The 18003-nt window shown below is 36.2% G+C and overlaps 2 protein-coding genes across 5 annotated transcripts in view; both read right to left on the minus strand.

Moving 5' to 3' along the window:
- Positions 1-10336, minus strand: part of wnk4a (WNK lysine deficient protein kinase 4a) — a 67405-nt gene extending 57069 nt beyond the window's left edge. For all 4 annotated transcript variants that reach the window (XM_073815891.1, XM_073815889.1, XM_065253433.2 and 1 more), the window contains exons 1-2: positions 10235-10336; positions 9301-9948 (exon numbers count right to left, since the gene is read on the minus strand). In XM_073815891.1, the coding sequence (XP_073671992.1) occupies positions 9301-9921 (621 nt within the window). In that variant the 5' untranslated portion in view covers positions 9922-9948; positions 10235-10336. The remainder of the gene's footprint in view (positions 1-9300; positions 9949-10234) is intronic.
- Positions 10337-14736: 4400 nt separating this feature from the next.
- Positions 14737-17960, minus strand: vps25 (vacuolar protein sorting 25 homolog). Its single transcript, XM_065257561.2, has 6 exons — positions 17834-17960; positions 17209-17354; positions 16962-17015; positions 16715-16803; positions 16421-16496; positions 14737-15544 (listed from the first exon to the last, which is right to left on the minus strand). Exons 1-6 carry the CDS (start codon positions 17878-17880, stop codon positions 15432-15434), a joined length of 525 nt encoding a protein of 174 aa, XP_065113633.1. The 5' UTR covers positions 17881-17960; the 3' UTR covers positions 14737-15431.
- Positions 17961-18003: the final 43 nt, after the last annotated feature.

Genomic DNA, 18003 nt, shown 5'->3' on the forward strand with positions numbered 1-18003 from the left:
AAGTTGACGTTTACTCACTCTAATGTAACTGAGGAATACTTTCAGTGTATGAAGGCATGTGTCCCCTTAGTTTTTGAGCCAAATGGATTTTTGCATGCTACTTCCAAATCAAAAAAACATCTATTAATCTGTTACTTGTTTTTCAAACCTTTTTAATTAGATTGGGTTTTGATAATGTTACATGTTACATTAGCAAGAAAGTGGAAGTGCCAAGGAAAAGAAACTCTATAATATTTTTTAATGTCTGTTTGTTGACAGATTTCTGTAAGCTGAGTACACTGTGCCCCCTTAAAAAATGGTGTATGCCCTGCCAATCAAGCTGTGTGTATTGAACTAGCAGTGACCTTTCCACCTTTTCCAAACCTTTTCCACATTAACCTGACTAATTCCTGTTTGTCTGTTACAAAAATGTATTCATACTCCAAGTCTCCTTGTCTTCCTCGGGTCACACACCTTTAGAGTCAACTCTCCTTACTTTGTTTGCTTATTTTACCCTGCCTGTGAAAACTAGGCATGGGCAATACCACTTTTTTTTGCAAACGATAAAATGTACTTATACACTTTTAACGAAACCGATAAAGATACCAATACTGCTTATTATGTGTATAAATATATATAGGCCTATCCATAACATCATGGAAAATGTACATTTTCCAAAAACATTATTCTGTATGATTTATAAGCTCTACGTTGATACCAAATGATTAGCTTTTAGGCATAGAATTAGGGATGCCTCGATCTGTATTATTGCAGCTGATACTGAGTACCGATTTCTTGTCGTCATAATCAGCCGATATCGATGCCCGATACTGATTTTTCTAGTGATGGGTCATTTTGAACAAATCTTTTGTATGACTCGGGAGTAACGAGTCATCTCGGAAAGTGATTTGTTCATTTTGTTCTGACCGTGCATGTGCAACATATATTGGTTCTGCTATTGTTTCTGTCAGTGTCTCTCAATTATTGTTAAAGAGTAACTAAACCCCTGGTCAGAGCCTGACTCCACCCACTGCAATATTTGAAAAATGCAAGAAAAGTGGGCAGATCCCAACGGAGATAGAGGGGACGAACTTAGTGTGTGGTGAGATGTAACAAGGGCGTGGTGAGCTTGAACCTGCTTACGTCACGAGTCATTTCTTGGACCCAACATCCAATAGGAAAATTCAACTGCAGTAGCCACCGTTCAACCTGAAGAGGGCAGCACTCAGACGTTTTTACACCATATATTGTAGTATTGAAACACTTTATATCCAAATGTCAAAAAACTTACTAAAATCAATGAACAGCACTAATAAAGCATCATTCTTACAGATCACTAACTAAAAAAAGTTGGTTTAGGGTTTAGTTACTCTTTAAATGTTTCTTCAAGATCTATGGTGCACATATGTCTGTTTTAATTCTTTTAAATATTTTTTGCTGGCATGATATACAGTATAAACAATAAACAACAATTAAGGGTACAGGGTTTTTGTGTGTACATCATTACTATGTAATAAAGGTAGGTTTCACAGGCATCTCTTATTAAATAATTGTACTATGAACTTATATTTATTATGTAATTATTGCTTATAAGGTTTGCAGTTATTAACTAATTTCTGTATCCAGTGACATTACATAACAAAAACGAATAGGACCCAAAGACTTGAGAGATGAACGAATCAAATCTATATCCGCTATGGGCGGCATAGCCTTATATTGGAAAGATCGAATGACTCGGGTCAAACCGGAAAACTCGAGACATAACAATTCTGTTTCCGGATGGCATACACAGCCTATAGGGGGCTGTCATGCAACAGAAGCACAATGTCTTGTACACGAGGACCGACTTAGGAGGCAAGCTCATCGTTTCAGTCTCTTGTGCAGCTTATGTGAATGTCAAGAAATAATGAAATAAGCATTTATTTCTCATAACTTGTTAGAAATGTCATAATTGTTTGGATAAGTGGTTGTTCTCGGGGAATTTGTGAAATAACATGTTATCATATTCAAATGAATGAAAAAAACGAAATGATTCGAAAAGATATTAGTACACTTTGATGAACGAGATTAAAAGATCCGAATCAGAAAAATGATCCTAACTTCCACTCACTAGATTCTTCAAGCTGATATGCAAGCTCTTTGATTACTGTAACTCTTAAAGTAATACCACAGATGTTGCCTTTATTATATTATTTAATTAGGTCTATTATTGTTGTTTTATAACAAATAAATAAGAATCAAATAAATAAGCACAACAAATATTTATTCTACAAAGAACAGTATGCCTTTAAAAAGGCTTATGTCTTCAGTTTATGAATTAAATGACTCTGTGCACAGTCATTGAGTGTATGTGCCGTGGAAAAGAGCAGCTGCAAGTAAAATGCAATTTTAAACTGTCAAAATGTATGATGCATCAATGTCCTCAATAGATATGTTGTACACACTTGTTTGATGGGCATGTGAAGACCTGTCACGCTCCATAATATGACTGGAGCACGTCCTCATAGAAAATACACATATCTGTATAAAGGCAGAGAGAGAAATCCAAATCTGCAGGTCACACATGAGCAACGAGTTGTAAAAATGCTCGCACTGCGAAAAAACGGTCTCAAATTGCACCCGCATTCAGAAGCCCTATGATGACAAAAGTAAATAAAAATGATTGTTTCATGATCTTGAAACATTTTGACACATTGTCTTCATAACTTTGCACATGCTGCATGTTTTATGGAAAAGTATTTCTTCAAAATAAGCTTTTGTTTTGGGGGTTTTTTGGGGGTGGGGGGGTTGCAAAATTGCACTGTGTCACCAGTTACACAAATGTTCTCCATGTGCACACATGTTCACTTAAAGCTTTTTTGTAATTACAGCTGTAATCTTCCTATACCAGTTGCTAAAGTACATACAGCCCCCATACATAGTGTACAGCTGCTCTACGTGATGGGTGTGGTTGCATGGCTGTTGAACACCATTGCAAGCCCCCTTCATTTTTGCCCTGAGAAGGATTATATAGGTCCATCAGGAAGCTGCTGATAAGATAGTCACGGCCATTTTACAAGACCCTTTTTAGTGCACAGCAATGACATAAAATTCAAAGGAACAGGGTTTGATAAACTACAGACTTACGTATTACTTCACATGGCAGTCAAGTTGCTGTGTTTTTTCAAATGTTCAGGGTTTTGACTCAGAACATTTTAAGAGCTGCTTTCAGAACACAAGAAAGTGCACAGTGCCCTTGTGAACATGTACCCTGATATAAGGGGACAGGACATTTTGACCGCAAAAACAGCAAATTGTTACCATGTGCCTCTAAATCATTTAGCTGTTCAACCCCTACATTTTTTTATTTTCCTCTAATTCATGATCCCTTAGGCACTCACTTAATGTTGTTAGCTGTGTTATTTAGTGAATCTAAAAAAAACCATGTCAAGTTTTGCTTTGAAAACCAAAATTTTCACTGCAATTCTCAACAATTCACCATATAAAAAGATCACAATCAATTATGGGTCAAAACAAAAATACCTTGGCTTCCAACAATACCTCTTGTTTCAAAGTTACTGCATTTAAAATCATCTTAAATGCAAAACTGTAATAGCACTATGCCTTGCACACTTACACTGTCTGCGTTTATCTTGACAGAATGTATTAAGATTTTGATCCATGTATCAATACTTCTGCAAGCTTTTTAAATAAACTAACAACTTAACCAGGGGTAGGCAAAAATTGCTTTTGGGTATTGCCTTTTGTTAAAAATACAAGCAAACTTCACCACTGAAATTTCATACACATTGTATCACACTGCATTATAGACATTGAAATGTGTGGCTTAAACTGTTCAGACAATAATATAAATATATTTGGTAAGCAAATCCTCAATATGACTTTTTTGGGTGAACTATGTCCCCAACAAATGATATGCATTCGTTGCATTTTGGGTTTAATTTAGCTAAATACGCTCAAAATATTATTTTTTTCCTCAAACACTCTTGTTTTACTTCAGAAGACATTTAAGAGTCAACTGAATTTCTTTTCTGTTGGATGCATGTGCTTTTTGGAGCTTTAACATGTTGGATTCTATATATGAATGTGTGACTGCATTTTTTTTTTTATATAAAAATCTGTGTTCATGTTCAGCTGGTGGTAGGAGGGTAAGTTGATTAAAAGTTTTATTTTTGGGTGAATTATTCTTTCAACAGCCAGTTTTGCTGTGTCAGGCTGGTTAGAATGCAATATACAAAGCAATGTTTTTTTGAGTGTGTTTATACTTTTGTGAAAAATAAACCTACACAGTGATTATACAGTAGGTCATGGTAAGCTGAGATATGAGAAACTATTTTAACATCAAGAAAATTATACACTAGTGTGCGTGCCAAATACTCTGCCTAAAAACTAACAGGTTAACACATCACACTGTACATCTGTGAGTAATACAGAGGAAAATTCCACTGCAAACTGCAGCACTATTGGTTTACTAGCACAGGATGGCTCATTACCTACATCACAAACCAGACAAGCCACAGGAAGTACATGGAGTAAAGGCCCAAGTACTTGCTGCTAACTACACACAAGACTTCGCTGGAAATTTACAGCGGTCCAGACAGAATAAAGAGATGTGTTGCCACAAACTCCAAATTGTTAAATATTAGATCTGTCTTTATACTATTTTTTATTTATATATTTTTCTCTGGTAATCAACAATGGTGGTCCACGGAAATACATGCTTGTCAGAGGTGATCTTTTCAATAGGGCTATTATGGTTTTCTTATTAGCTTGTTTATTAATTGTTATGCAATTTTTTCTTTTTCATTATTGATTTTTTTTTTGCCTTTATTCATTCAAAAATTTGCACAAATTCAGAAAAGCTCTATGGAGAACACTACTGCTGGATAACTGTATGGTAGCCTAACTGCATTAGTTTGGACAATATGGACACATCTTTTATCTGGAATTCAACTCATATGTACATATCTGCTGTGTTTAGATTGTATTCTCTTATATCATAACTAATAAATACCCAAATTATTTCCTTTTAAAAATGTTTTTATTACTTAACAGCATCACAGAGCATCAATACATTTTCAGTGGTACTAATGCAATTATCGCTAATACTATTGCTCACATTCAGGGTTGGGGACATGGACAAAGTCCTTCACCATAAGTATTATCTATAGTTTCAATGATAAATGAAAAAATAAAATTATATAGACTTAAACTGAAGATGCAACCTAATTAGTCATTATCTAGACATATAAATTAACATTAACACATTTGGCAGATGTTTTTATCCAAACTCACTTAAAGTGCATGCATTACAAGGTATACCTTTTTATTAGAATGTGATTCCTGGGTTTGAACCCATTACTTTTTGCCCTACTAATTCAATGCTCTGCAGATACATAAAGTACAGGCTGTGTTTTTCACTTAAGTAAATGTAAATAAATGCAAAAAGTTACAAATCACAAGAACACCTTAGGCCCGATACTATGCGCTTATCAGTGTTCTGCTCTGTCAAGCATCCACATTGCAATCCCATCAATATTGCCAGTTACTTTTGAATGGGCACCACTCATGTTTTCTTCAAAATGTTTAGTTTTGATAAAGTTAAGGTATACTTGTGAGAGCTCAGTTCAAATATCCATTATCAAGCCAAGCTGACACTCAATCCCATTAATGATAAAGGATAAAATAGTTTTGGTGGTATTGTTTGGAATATGTGCAGTTTCAAATGAGGAGAACTGAACAGGTAAGACAACCAGCGGCTCACATTTAGCTCAAGATCATGATAATCCCATTGTGACAAGCAGTGCTGCCAGGATGAATGAAAACAGCAGACATGGGGCCCTATTTTAACGATCTGAAACGCAAGTGCGAAGCGCAATGCGCAAGTGACTTTGTGGGCGGATCTTGGGCGCTGTTGCTATTTTCCCGGCGGGAGAAATAACTCAATAAGGGGTTGGTCTGAAGTAGGTTCATTATTCATAGGTGTGGTTTGGGTGTAACGTCAAATAAACCAATCAGAACGCTATCCAACATTCCCTTTAAACGCAAGGGCGCAAGTTCCATGGCGGGTTGCTATTATTATGATGGATTTACCAGGCGCATGCCATGTCTTTGAGCAGTCAAAGACAGAGAAGTTGTTTTGTATGGGGATAGGAGAAACCCGCCCAAATCAGCGTAGGTTAAACAGGCGTGAGAGGAAATAGCCACATTTGTCTCATCAGCTGGCATCCCCATCGTTGCCAGCATAAATCGGGCACGCCATGTAACGGGAGGTGGATCTGCCTCTACACAGACGCCAGCAGAGGACATCGCTGCGTCCACCCTCACCGCTGAAAGGGTTTGGGGGCTTTGAAATCGGACCCAAGAAACGCAAGCAAGGTCCAACCCCAAAGAACACTTACAAATCAAGTTCATATACATTAAGGTTTCTTATGAAAACATTTTAATTATTATTTACATCAAATAAACGTAATACAGCCACACAACAAACTTATGAAAATATTTTAATCGTTATTTGCATGAGAATTTTTTAATGTGAAAGGCAACAAAACCCACTAAGCAGTAATTGTTGTGCAATTGTTAAAAGGTTTTTCATTTATTTAAGGACAAAAAAACACTTAACAAACTAATTCCTTGACAGTCTGATGTGTATACTTGAGTCATTAGGTATGTATGTAATCCTTTTACAAAATGGGCAGTTGTGTGATGCCTTTAAAAAAAAAACATTTTAAGTCATCTACTGTAATCCAATCATTGAGGGGTTTGTTGCAACTGAACCTCTGATATTGGGACAGGGCTCCAGACCAACTTTTTTCACTAGGAGCACAGTGGCCCCCAACTGAATATTTTAGGGGCGCAACCAGAAAATGTAGGGGCACACACCGTAAATCAACATGCTAACCAAATATCCACATCTCTACTAATTTCCACTGTATTACTAATAAATACTTTAATGATAGATGCAGAAAGTACAATGTGCTGTTTCAAATTCAGTGACACATTTTATTGTGCACTTTTGGAAAAAAAGGTCAAATTTACTGGTTGCACATGTGCGACTGGATGTAAAATTCAGTGGCACACTCTCAAATTTTAGGGGCAAAATGCCACCATTTGGAGGCAGTCTGGAGCCCTGTGGGAGCATCTTACAACTTATCAATTGAATTAAGTCACCTGCATATGAACATGTCCTGAGTTTATCTGCCCTTTCCCTGCTATACGCCTGTTACGTCAATATTAAGGCTGGGTTTAATAGCTTAATGATTCCTCACCTCACTTCACCCTGCGAAACTCACATCATAGGACAACGTAATGTTAGACAGGAACAGTGGCGACCATCCACCTGACGTGCGTTTCATGCCTGTGTTTGTTTACACTTCTAAACACCTCATGTAGGATAGAGGTGACATCCCAAAAATATGCAGACTCAGTTAAGTTCTATCTGTCCTATCAAAACAAAACATGTTTTCCAAAAGCCATCACAAAATTAAATGGTTCAAAGCATAAATTCTGATAACATCGCTGAAATGCAAGCTGTCACTGGGACAGTACCCTTTAAAAAGGTTTCAATTAGGGATGCGGCAATAAATAATACCTGGCCGATAACAATTCAGAATCGCACTGCCAATATTATGCACAGCTATTTTGTGTACTACACCTTTTGATCAGTAGTAAGTCCTTATAATCTGAAATCACTAGTTTAGTTAGTTTGAGTCGTTTATAACATGCATTTGAAAAAGCAATACTCGTCAAACATAATCATTATACATATTCTTTATCATCATAAAAATACTTGAAAATGTTTGAAGAACAGCAATATAAATATATGCTTAAGCCATTTCCTGGAGATGCGTGTGTAATGGTTCTTCTTCTGCGGCCCATATTGAGTTTCTGCACGATGTAGCCTCCTTTCACCATAGTTCATTGAGAAGCATAGCAAGCATCATCTGCCAATTTATCGGTCCACCCCTAGTTTCAATATGCACTCTTTGGCACCAACATTAGAACTCATTAGGTACAAAGATGTACTTTGGGTAATGCAGCCTCATTGACAGCTTTTGACCATTTTTCTGACAGAGCACAAATTAAAAATTATGTTTAACATCTTTACGCATCAATAAGATTAAATGGTGAGCGAAAGAAGACCTCTATTTATGTTCCGGATTCTCGCATTTGACTCCTGAGAAAACACAGCGTTTCTCTTCTCAAGTTTCAGAAATCTCAAGAGAGATCTTAACATTGTTTCAAACTGGGCTCAGAATTGACAAACTAGTACCAAATTCTGCAAAGGTCATGGATTTTAACTTGTTTTCCAAAATCAACATTTTCCACTATCCACACATCTACTACTGCAGATAACAATTGTCTTATTTGTTTCATTTTGTATTCCTCATAAGAAACTGCAGGAGAAACATTCAAACATGTTTTCATTTAAGAGGGAATTCCTAACCTCCTGAGCTATGAAAGAGCAACACAATTGTCCTCTGGGGGACTACGATTGGGGGTTAACAACTAGTGCCTATACATGAGGGTATGAGCAACCCCCTGGTGTCACCTCTCCTAATGAGCACAGAGACATGTGGAACGTGAGCATTAACACTTTTAAGTGTGGACGAGGTGGTATGCAAGAGTGACTGGCTAAATAGAGAACTGCTTGAGGTTAGAGAGAAACACAACAGGAGGGAGTTAGCAAACCTGCATAAGTGATTTCACAAATCTAGCTATATGGCTTTTATTTAAAACAGCATAAGGTTACTGACATCTAACTGTGGATACAACTTACTGTGGCTGTGCTTATTTGCACGTAGAGTGCTAGTGTTCCTGTTTAGTTTTGGCACCTGATGACCCGTGACCGATCATAGATAAAAATGTATAGCCTGACTGGACCCGAACGGAATCGGGCAAAGAGCACGTCCACACTTTTTGACATGTTGTTAAATTATATTATCTGCATGGCAATTTAAGTAAACTATTTGCACAATATTTTTAGCATACACAGTACTGTATGTCCTTTCTTTGCTTTATTAAAAGCATACACGTCAAAATGTCCTGTTACAGGTCATGGGTTTGAATCCAGTGAACTGATTTTTTTATTGCACTTTAAGTAGGTTTGGAATGAATAAAAGCATCTGCCAAATGCATAATTGTAAAACCTGATGCTAACAGTTTATTAGTGTAATAAATCACTATTAAATGAATAGTTTTCCTTTATATAACTTTGTTTGAAGGTCTTTATAAACCACCAATATGATTGCAAGGAGGCATATCTACTTAAACAGAGCATTGCCATATAACTTTTAAATTAGTTTAGCAAAGAGACCTTACCTGTAACTCGCACCATGCCACCTCCACCGTGGTCTCGGTGTCCAGACCCTTGTAGACCGTCTTGAATGACCCTCTCCCTATTTCAATGTTGAATTTGAGATACCTTCCATCTGGCGAGGTAGCCACAGCTTTGGTCTCAATGTCCTCTTTTTCATCCTGTTCCAGTCTGCTTACAAACGGACGACGTTGCACCACTTGCACGACCTTGGACACCTCATTGTCTGAATCTGAACTGCCATCCTGGGCAGCAGCCGGGGACAGGGGAGTCTCGACAGAGCTTCTCCAGTCTTCTGGAGGTGATGAATTGGGGTTGGGGGTAGAAGACTCTGGGCTGGAGATAGGAGATGGAGAATTTGGAGATGGGGGTTCTGTTTTATCCTCTTCTGTTCTTGTGTCTGATATTAATATGTTTTCAGCAGACCATGAAAGCGCCTTGGAGAGTGTCTCGTTGTATATTTGTGGGGCAATATCCACACTGAGTTTATGAAGCACGTATGAGTTTCTCCTCGCGCTCAGAGAGGGAGTCCGCAGCATTGGCACTCTTGTGAGACAGTCGTCCTCTAATTCAACAGGTAAACCTGGAAAACCACGTCCAGGGATTTCAATTGTGGTTTGTGACATGATGAGGACTGATCAATGCATCACAAGCTGAATGGAAAGAGTAATAAACCCGCATTAAGCATGTGCACCAAAGTTCATTATGCCTCGCGACCACACTGATCTAGATCGGTTTTTATTACTAAATAGCTTTTGAAATGCGCGCAAATGATTAATAATACCAATTAATAATTAATAGTATTCTCATTAAATACATAATTAATAATAACTGCATCAAAACAAAATACACGCTTTTTTCGCGGTTAATTTAGCATCTACATTATATCGACAATATAAAGTGGAAGACAAAACAAACTAGTAAACTTTTAACTTTTACCTTATTCAGAAGAGTCTGCAAATAGTCCAGAGTTTAAACAGAACGTTGCATTTGCACAAGCTTTCACACATTCTGTTGATCTACAGTGGCGCTCGTGCTTCTGCTCTCTTGACAGTGAGTGAATGTCGTTGGCTCCGCCCCCCTTCACCTGGGTCCCGCGGCATTGGGTTTCAGCAGGCTTCCTTTCGTATAGTAAGTGCTTATCATCAAGACATCCTGGTCACAGTACCCATTAAAAATCCCCCTTTAATTTTATCATTTTGCAGTATTTAGGAATAACTGGCTTGCCCTCTAAGCAAAGTTGGTTGTGGCACTACCTGCACACAGACTGTTCACTAGTAAAAATACTAATCCTTGATATTAGCGCTAGAATCATTAATAATAAAAATGCTACTTTTTATAACAGGAAATATATTACCTCTATAATAAAATGTAATGTAAAGTAGGCCATTGTCTTGAAAAAAAAAATCATACTGGAAATGGCATTTTCACAAATGAAATTAGAAATTAGTAACATCTACATACAGTACTGTGCAAAAGTCTTAGGCCACCATCACCAGCTTTGTTGTTTTAGCAAAGTTTTAATGTCCATCCATATTTTCACTCTTTTTTAAGATATAAACAGAAAATACAGAAAATACACAAAATAAAAAAAAGACAATTTTCAGAACCAAATGTGTTCTTCAGGCATCAGTCATGACCTCTCTTGACACGAAACACATATTGATCTTTTTTGAAGAGACTGAAGTCCTGAAGCCATTCGATTAGAATTATAAATTAGGATTTCATTTCATTTATGTTTAAGAGATCCTGCAGTTTCCTGCTGTTGCTCAAGTGGAAAGGGGAGTTTACCCTAAATACTTGACACCTCAGCCTATACTTTTATACTGTTTTTAATATACACATTTCCTGTATTTTCTGTTTGTTTTATAATAAAGAGACTGAGAAATAATTAGATATGATCACTGTACAATTGCAAAAACAACAAATCTAACAGTAGCACGGTGGCCTAAGCCTTTGGCACAGTATATCTATAATTAATTTCTTTGTTAAAAATTCCAAAGATGCATATCAAGTTTTATATATCAAAAATATATAAAGTTTTACTAGAAAAAGTGCTAATTTTAAATGAAAAATGACATTGTTACTAGTACAGATGTTCATTACTATCAAAAAATATCGGTAGTAATAATAATCTTTTTTAATATCTGTGATTGGCTATGTTAATTTAAGTTATCTATAATGTCTAACTTGAAGGAAAATAATATATATAATTTCTCTTCAATTTAATGATGCCTTTCCAGATATCTAGAATAGAGGGTCTAAACTACAGTGTTAAATGTGTGTGCTTATTTACTTTTATGTGTAGCACTGTATTTTACAGCCCTGTTTGTACAAATTAGTGTATGCATTAAATGGAAAGCGGATATCAAATTGAAGAGCAATTAAACTCTTGAATTGCCTTCATCATGGTGGTTGTTCTTGTACAACTATGAAAACCATTGAAAATGCATTTTGAATTCCAATACATGCATCCCGAGAAAAATCCATAGCCTAATTTAATTTGCATATGCATTGTGGAGTAGTTAAATTCTCTGAGATTAATAATTTTCAAGAATATTTCTAAGAGACGATGCAACTACAAACACCCACATACAGAAAACCTATTTACATTTCACAAACAAAAATCTGACATGCTGTAAATATGAGCTATGACAGCCATGACTGTTGCATACAGTCTAATTCTAAATATATTCACAATGACTTTTATTGTGTCATATTTTTATGGCCTTCAAAACCAACTTTCAACATCTAAAAATATAAATAAAAAAACTATGATTATTGGCTTCAGAAAGGAGGTTCTCTGTAGGGCCCAGTTATTACTTATGGCAAGAAGATATTCATAAAAGCACATGAAATATAAGCAAACTTGGGCAACTTTAGGAATCACTTAAGACACATTTGTTAAATAAATAAAGCTAGTTTATCTCAGCTTCACAAGGGTGGGTTAAAGTAACCATGATGTGGTTCACATTATTTATTAATGTCTTAAGTATTTAACCCTTAAGAGTTCCTAGGGACATTTTGTGCCATTTTGATTTTGATTTTTAAACCATCTTGACTGTGATGGTTGAATATTGCCCAAACTTGCCAAAGGTTAATAATTTTTGATACATTTTAGAATTTTGGTTTCAGTTTTTTAAATTAGCTTAAAATGGCTAAGCTACGCAAAAACCGACTAATGTGTTCCTAAGGACAAAAACTGCCCCATTGACAACCATTATAACTACCATTTTTGACCCCCCATTTATCTTAACTTAAACTAATACAAACCTTTATGTCAATATATAATTTTAAACTACTGGCCTTGAAGTTTTAATTTTTATACTTGTCCACCAGGTGGCGCTACTTTTTACCATTTCATGCATTCATCAAAATGTCACAATTTTTGCTGTTTTCTGCGGACCGCATAGCTGTTGAAAAGATAAACCTTTAATGTTGAAAATTGGTGTGTGTGTAATATAAGTGTGTCTGAGTGGTAAGGGGGTGGTGGTGATGTCGGGGTGGAGTCGGTATTGAGTGGGGCAGGGGGCATATTCAACATATCCAAATTCTTCTCCCTTTTGAAGGGCACATTCTGCGTTATAAACTAATTCAGTAATAAAAACGATGAGAGGCCAGAACCAAAACAAAATCAATGTTCATTTTGTTTCTCGCTCATGTTGTTTATGCAAGTACACTGTTATAAGTATGAACAGTATAGCAGAAGTAGTGAAAATGGCAAGGCATTACAGCACACATAAGGCTCCTGAAATAATCATGCACTTCAAGAGCGAGGATGGCTCCTCATCTTCCTCCGAGGATTCTGAGGTCGACACGGAGGCCTCAGAGGTGGAAGAAGACCAGCTGGAGTCTAATTCATTAGAGGGATCTTCAGAAGACTTGTCAGAAGGTGAGAGCGGAGAGGAGATGGATGAAGTGGCGGCAGGATGGACGTCAAATATGGAAAAATCTTCTGGTCTCCCACAAACATGGAGATGCTCCGCTACTTCCCAGCAGCCAGAGATTTGATCCCAGGGCTCACACACTATGCCACTGCCCGAATCAGTGCCCTGACTTCAAGCTTTTCATTGATGCTGATGCATGAAATCCTGCAGCATATTGGGGCCATGACAAACCTACATGGGAGACAGTCATAGATTGGAGAGATCTTCAGACAGAGAAACTGCAGGCTTATGTGGGGCTTCTCATTCTGGCCAGTGTTTACAGATAAAAAATGAATCAGCCCTAAGTCTCTGGAGTGAGAAATCAGGACAGGTCACTATCTGGGCTACGATGTCCCACAAAAGGTTTCACGACTTCAGCCAAACACTGTGGTTCGATTAATGTTAACATATTGTCATTTAAAGGGTTAAAATTTCCAAAATTTGTATTAATATTTCACATACATGTTTCAGGAAGAAGTAGTGTTAAAACATTTAATAGTTTAAAGTGGAAAAAATTATTGATGTATGATATTTTTAGAGCAGTTTTTGGGAAGGTGTCATTTTGGCCTTAGGATCATTTTGGCCTTAGGAAGTGTGAGTTTTGTATAAATTCTGACCCTTTTCAAAAAATAACAATGCATCAAAATCAATGTTGCTACCAATCTTTGACCCATCCTAGGGTCTAATAATAATTATAATCAAATGGTAGTTCAAATGTTTTTTGGGGGGAAAATATTTAGTTTTTTTGTTTTTTCTGTTAAAAAACATGGGTTAATGTAAACAAACTGGCATGTAAAGGGTAAAAAATTTCCACAAATTATATTAATATTTCATATGTATGTTTCAGGCAGAAGTAGTTCTAAAAGACCGAATCATTTAAAGTGGAAAAAATATTGACATATGATATTTTAGAGCAATTTTTGGGAAGGTGTCATTTTGTGGCCTTAGGAACACTTAAGGAAGTTTTTTATAAAATCTGACCGTGTTCAAAAAATAAGAATGCATGAAAATCAATGTTGCTACCAATCTTTGACCCATCTCAGGGTATAATAATAATAATAATCACATGGTGGTTCAAATGTATTTTTTGGAAAATATTTAGTTTTTTTGTTTTTTTCTGTAAAAAAACATGGGCTAATGTAAGCAAACAGGCATATAAAGGGTTAAAAATTCCACAAATTTAATTAATATTTGATATCTATGTTTCAGGCAGAAGTAGTTCTAAAAGACTGCTTCATTTAAAATGAAAAAAATATTGAAGTATGATATTTTAGAGCAGTTTTTGTGAAGGTGTCATTTTGTGGCCTTAGGAACACTTAAGGAAGTTTTTTAAAGGAACTCTTGAGGGTTAATAATAACCAAAAAGTGTCTTGTTGTTATTTATAACAGTATATTTTTTGAATGGTGGAGGACAGTTTTAAGAAATCCTAAACATAAGAGCCATCCACATATTACTTTAATGAAGTGTTCTGCACTTAGGGGCTATTGCTCTTCAATCAAATAAATGAAAAACACTTTCATGGTTTGCAGGAGAGAACCAAAAATGTCTCCCTCATTTATTTTTGCAGTATTATAATGGTACAAAAGATACAGTGTGGTAAGATACAGTGACAACCAGGGAAAATGAGTGAACGCGAAGAAAATTTTAGCAAAACATTGATATAAATTCCACTGCTATCAGAAACAAGATATTAACTCAAGAAAATTGTATCTTTACCAGGAAGCATTGTAGGTCTCACAAAAGCCATGTCTGAGATTATTACTGTCTTTTGGCTTTGTAGCTCTACACAGAAGAAATGTTCAAGTAAATCAAGAATTCTTCAGGATATACAGCAATAAAAGGAGTGAAATAAAAACTTCTGTACACAAAAATAAGATTTAAGAAAAGTTTCTATTATGCCATGGATTTAGTCTGATATTTCAAATTTCTTATGCATAATGCAAATATCCTATCTTGGTTTCATCACTGGGCTCATAAATCACCTCCAGTTTTGTCAGGTGTAAAACCACCAATTTATACATGTTCCAAAATGGAAGATCTTTATATTTTGTTTGGGCTCATTTGCAAAATAGCAACTTATCACTTTGAGTTAAGCAGTGGAGTGTCTTATATGAGTGTCCTCACATCCCAGTGGATTGTGAGGAAACAACATGCTGGCCTGACAGTATCCCAACATCCCCTCCCAAAGTCTGAATTGAGAAAGCCTAATTCAAAAAAACTTGACACCTTTTCCATCATCCATGGTTATCATTTCTGCCTTCCCTTCAGCCTGTAGGGCCTGAAGTGAACGTAGCAACATCCAATCCTCCAATCCATGAAACTCTGAAAGATAATGTTATAAACAGAGAATAATAAGGTGATCAAAGACCATTGGCAGAGTTGTTTGTCCAGTACAGTGGGGGTTAATGGTGGTCTTGGGTCGGTTTGATTGTGTCAAGTTGGGTTTGGTCACATGGTCAAGGAAGGGATATAAAGACAATAGGTGTGTTCAAGTTCATGCGGTGCTGCGCAGACCAATCGGCAAGGTTTTCCGCATGCAGTGATAAAGTTGTAAGCCTATTATTAAAATACCAAGAGTTTGGTCTTTTGCTTCTTTTCATTTTTTATTTTATTTCATGACACAATATAACATACTTGGGTATATTACAAGATTAACCTCTTATAAAAACATACATTTATAATATTTATTAGTGGAGCTGAGGGTTGGATTAAACATGAAACGCATGTGAAAAAAATATAAAATGGATTATAACTTTCAAATACTTTAGACTAAACCTCTTTAATTTTCTTATGGGAAAACAATCTCAATGGTTTCCAAAATTCCTGGGCTGGAGACTTTTAAACATCATTTAAACATTCTGTCATGTCAATGGAATTACAAATTCTTAGGCAAAATGGTATGGTTCATCATATGCATGACTAGAGAAGGGGATCTACTAAAGTTTGACCTTGGTACTTACTGGGGGTCATAAAAATGTGTTTCACATAAGTCTATTGTCATGTCACTGCTTGTGCAAAACTTTCTGGAGACACACACAACATAAAGTCATCAAAAGTATTGGGGATAACATCAAATTATTGTTTCTTTTCTTTTTGGGCCATTGGCAGTACATAACACAACCAACGCACAAAGATTTAGGGATAGCACCACCTATTGGCCAAAAGATGTAAACAACTGAACTGTAAGTGCTTTCATACCTTCTTTTTCAGTGTCATCCCCATTAGCGAGTTCATAAAGTGTAAACACTGAGTTAACCATGCCATTTTTTGAAACCTAAGAGTAACATTGGGAAGAAAAGTATGTTTTAGTTAAACCAGACACTTATGCCAGTGCACCAAAATACCTGGTACATGTGGTTTTCATTTGTGATATTCTATGCATGTCATCTGGATTTATTAAATGAAGCACTTTAGCACTTTTAAAACAAAATGTATGTAATTTAAGTTTATGCTGTAAATAAAAATTCTCTAAACTGCTGAAGAAATTCTCACCCATTGATAAATGAGTTTGCCCCACTCCTCTGGTCTCCTCCACATTATAAGACAACGTGTTTTATTCTTGTCTAACCATTCTAGGTTCCCTATGATAGAAACAAAGAGCACAGCATTTTAAAACACCAATTTTTCTCTTAAATTTTCAAAAAAGGTATTTTCTTGACAATACACTACACTTGTACACAACCATTGTGTATGCTACAAGTGTACACAATACACTTGACAATACAATAGATAAGCGCACCTTTCTTTTTTAGTTCTTCAAAAACTACTAGTATGGCTTCAACTGAAAGTTTTCCTGAACAGCACAAGTTATGGAAAAACGTAGCCAGAAAATAAAAATAGCACTCAACATGATAACACCACAATGGCCTAAATGTGCCATTGAGACAAATATGCGTACAGGGTGTAAAATGGGCCTAGCTGTGACAACATTCAATTAAAATACAAAAACAAACAAAGACTCTGTACAACATGGCATCAAAGGATACTCTCTGTTTTCTTGTTGTTAAACAAAGGGCTTTCCTGCGCCTCAAGCACGTCCAGTGTGTAGAGCTTTCGATGGCGACAGTATGACAGAACAAGTGAACACCATGCTGCCAACTGCTTCTGTCTTGTCTCAGCATTTGGTTGTAATCTGTAGAGAGAGAGAGAGAGAGACCATTTCACTTGCTAAAGTAGATACATTTGTATCTTCAATAATTACAAATTGCAATAATTGCAAATCACAATTGAAAATAAATGCAGGCTTTCCAAGCGGTGCAAACTAGTTTTTAGTAAATAATTTAATAAATACATGACACTGCAAACATTTTTAAAATATTCTGCTAGTCATAGCTTCCTTCACCTGCTTCAGCGTTTGATGGCTGGAATGACAGACAGGCCACAGTACTGTATCATACATGAAAACCAATACGGTTAATCTATTTCTTGCGTTATAGTTGTTTAAATGCATAAAACCGGATTTTTTCCTGAACGGAGTATCTGGACGGCAAACAGTAGCTTCATTCACGACATTACATTTTACACTTTAGATAACACGGACAGTGTTATGGATACTGACCCTCATTTTCCCATCTGAAGAAATGACACTGTAGAGGAAATCTATTTACTTACGTGAAAAACGGAGGAAAATTATACTGCCAGGGCCACTCAAAACTCATTGCAGATTTCTACTAGTTGTGTTAATGTGTGTGGCTCCGGGTGAGTCTGCTTCCGCTCTGCTGGAAATATGAGAAAACACCCGCCAAATTAAAAGTCTTTTCAGATTTAACTTGATTGTTTCA

Source organism: Paramisgurnus dabryanus, chromosome 1, assembly GCF_030506205.2.
Source record: "Paramisgurnus dabryanus chromosome 1, PD_genome_1.1, whole genome shotgun sequence".
NCBI lineage: Eukaryota > Metazoa > Chordata > Actinopteri > Cypriniformes > Cobitidae > Paramisgurnus > Paramisgurnus dabryanus.

Excerpts from the sequence above, each read along its gene's own strand:
- vps25 (XM_065257561.2), bottom strand. The coding sequence starts at position 17,880 with ATGAGTTTTGAGTGGCCCTGGCAGTATAATTTTCCTCCGTTTTTCAC. Across the intron at positions 17,016-17,208 it reads TAACAACAAGAAAACAGAGA|GAAAACTTTCAGTTGAAGCC; the intron begins GTATCCTTTGAT and ends TGTGCTGTTCAG. Across the intron at positions 16,804-16,961 it reads TGAAGAACTAAAAAAGAAAG|GGAACCTAGAATGGTTAGAC; the intron begins GTGCGCTTATCT and ends TTTCTATCATAG.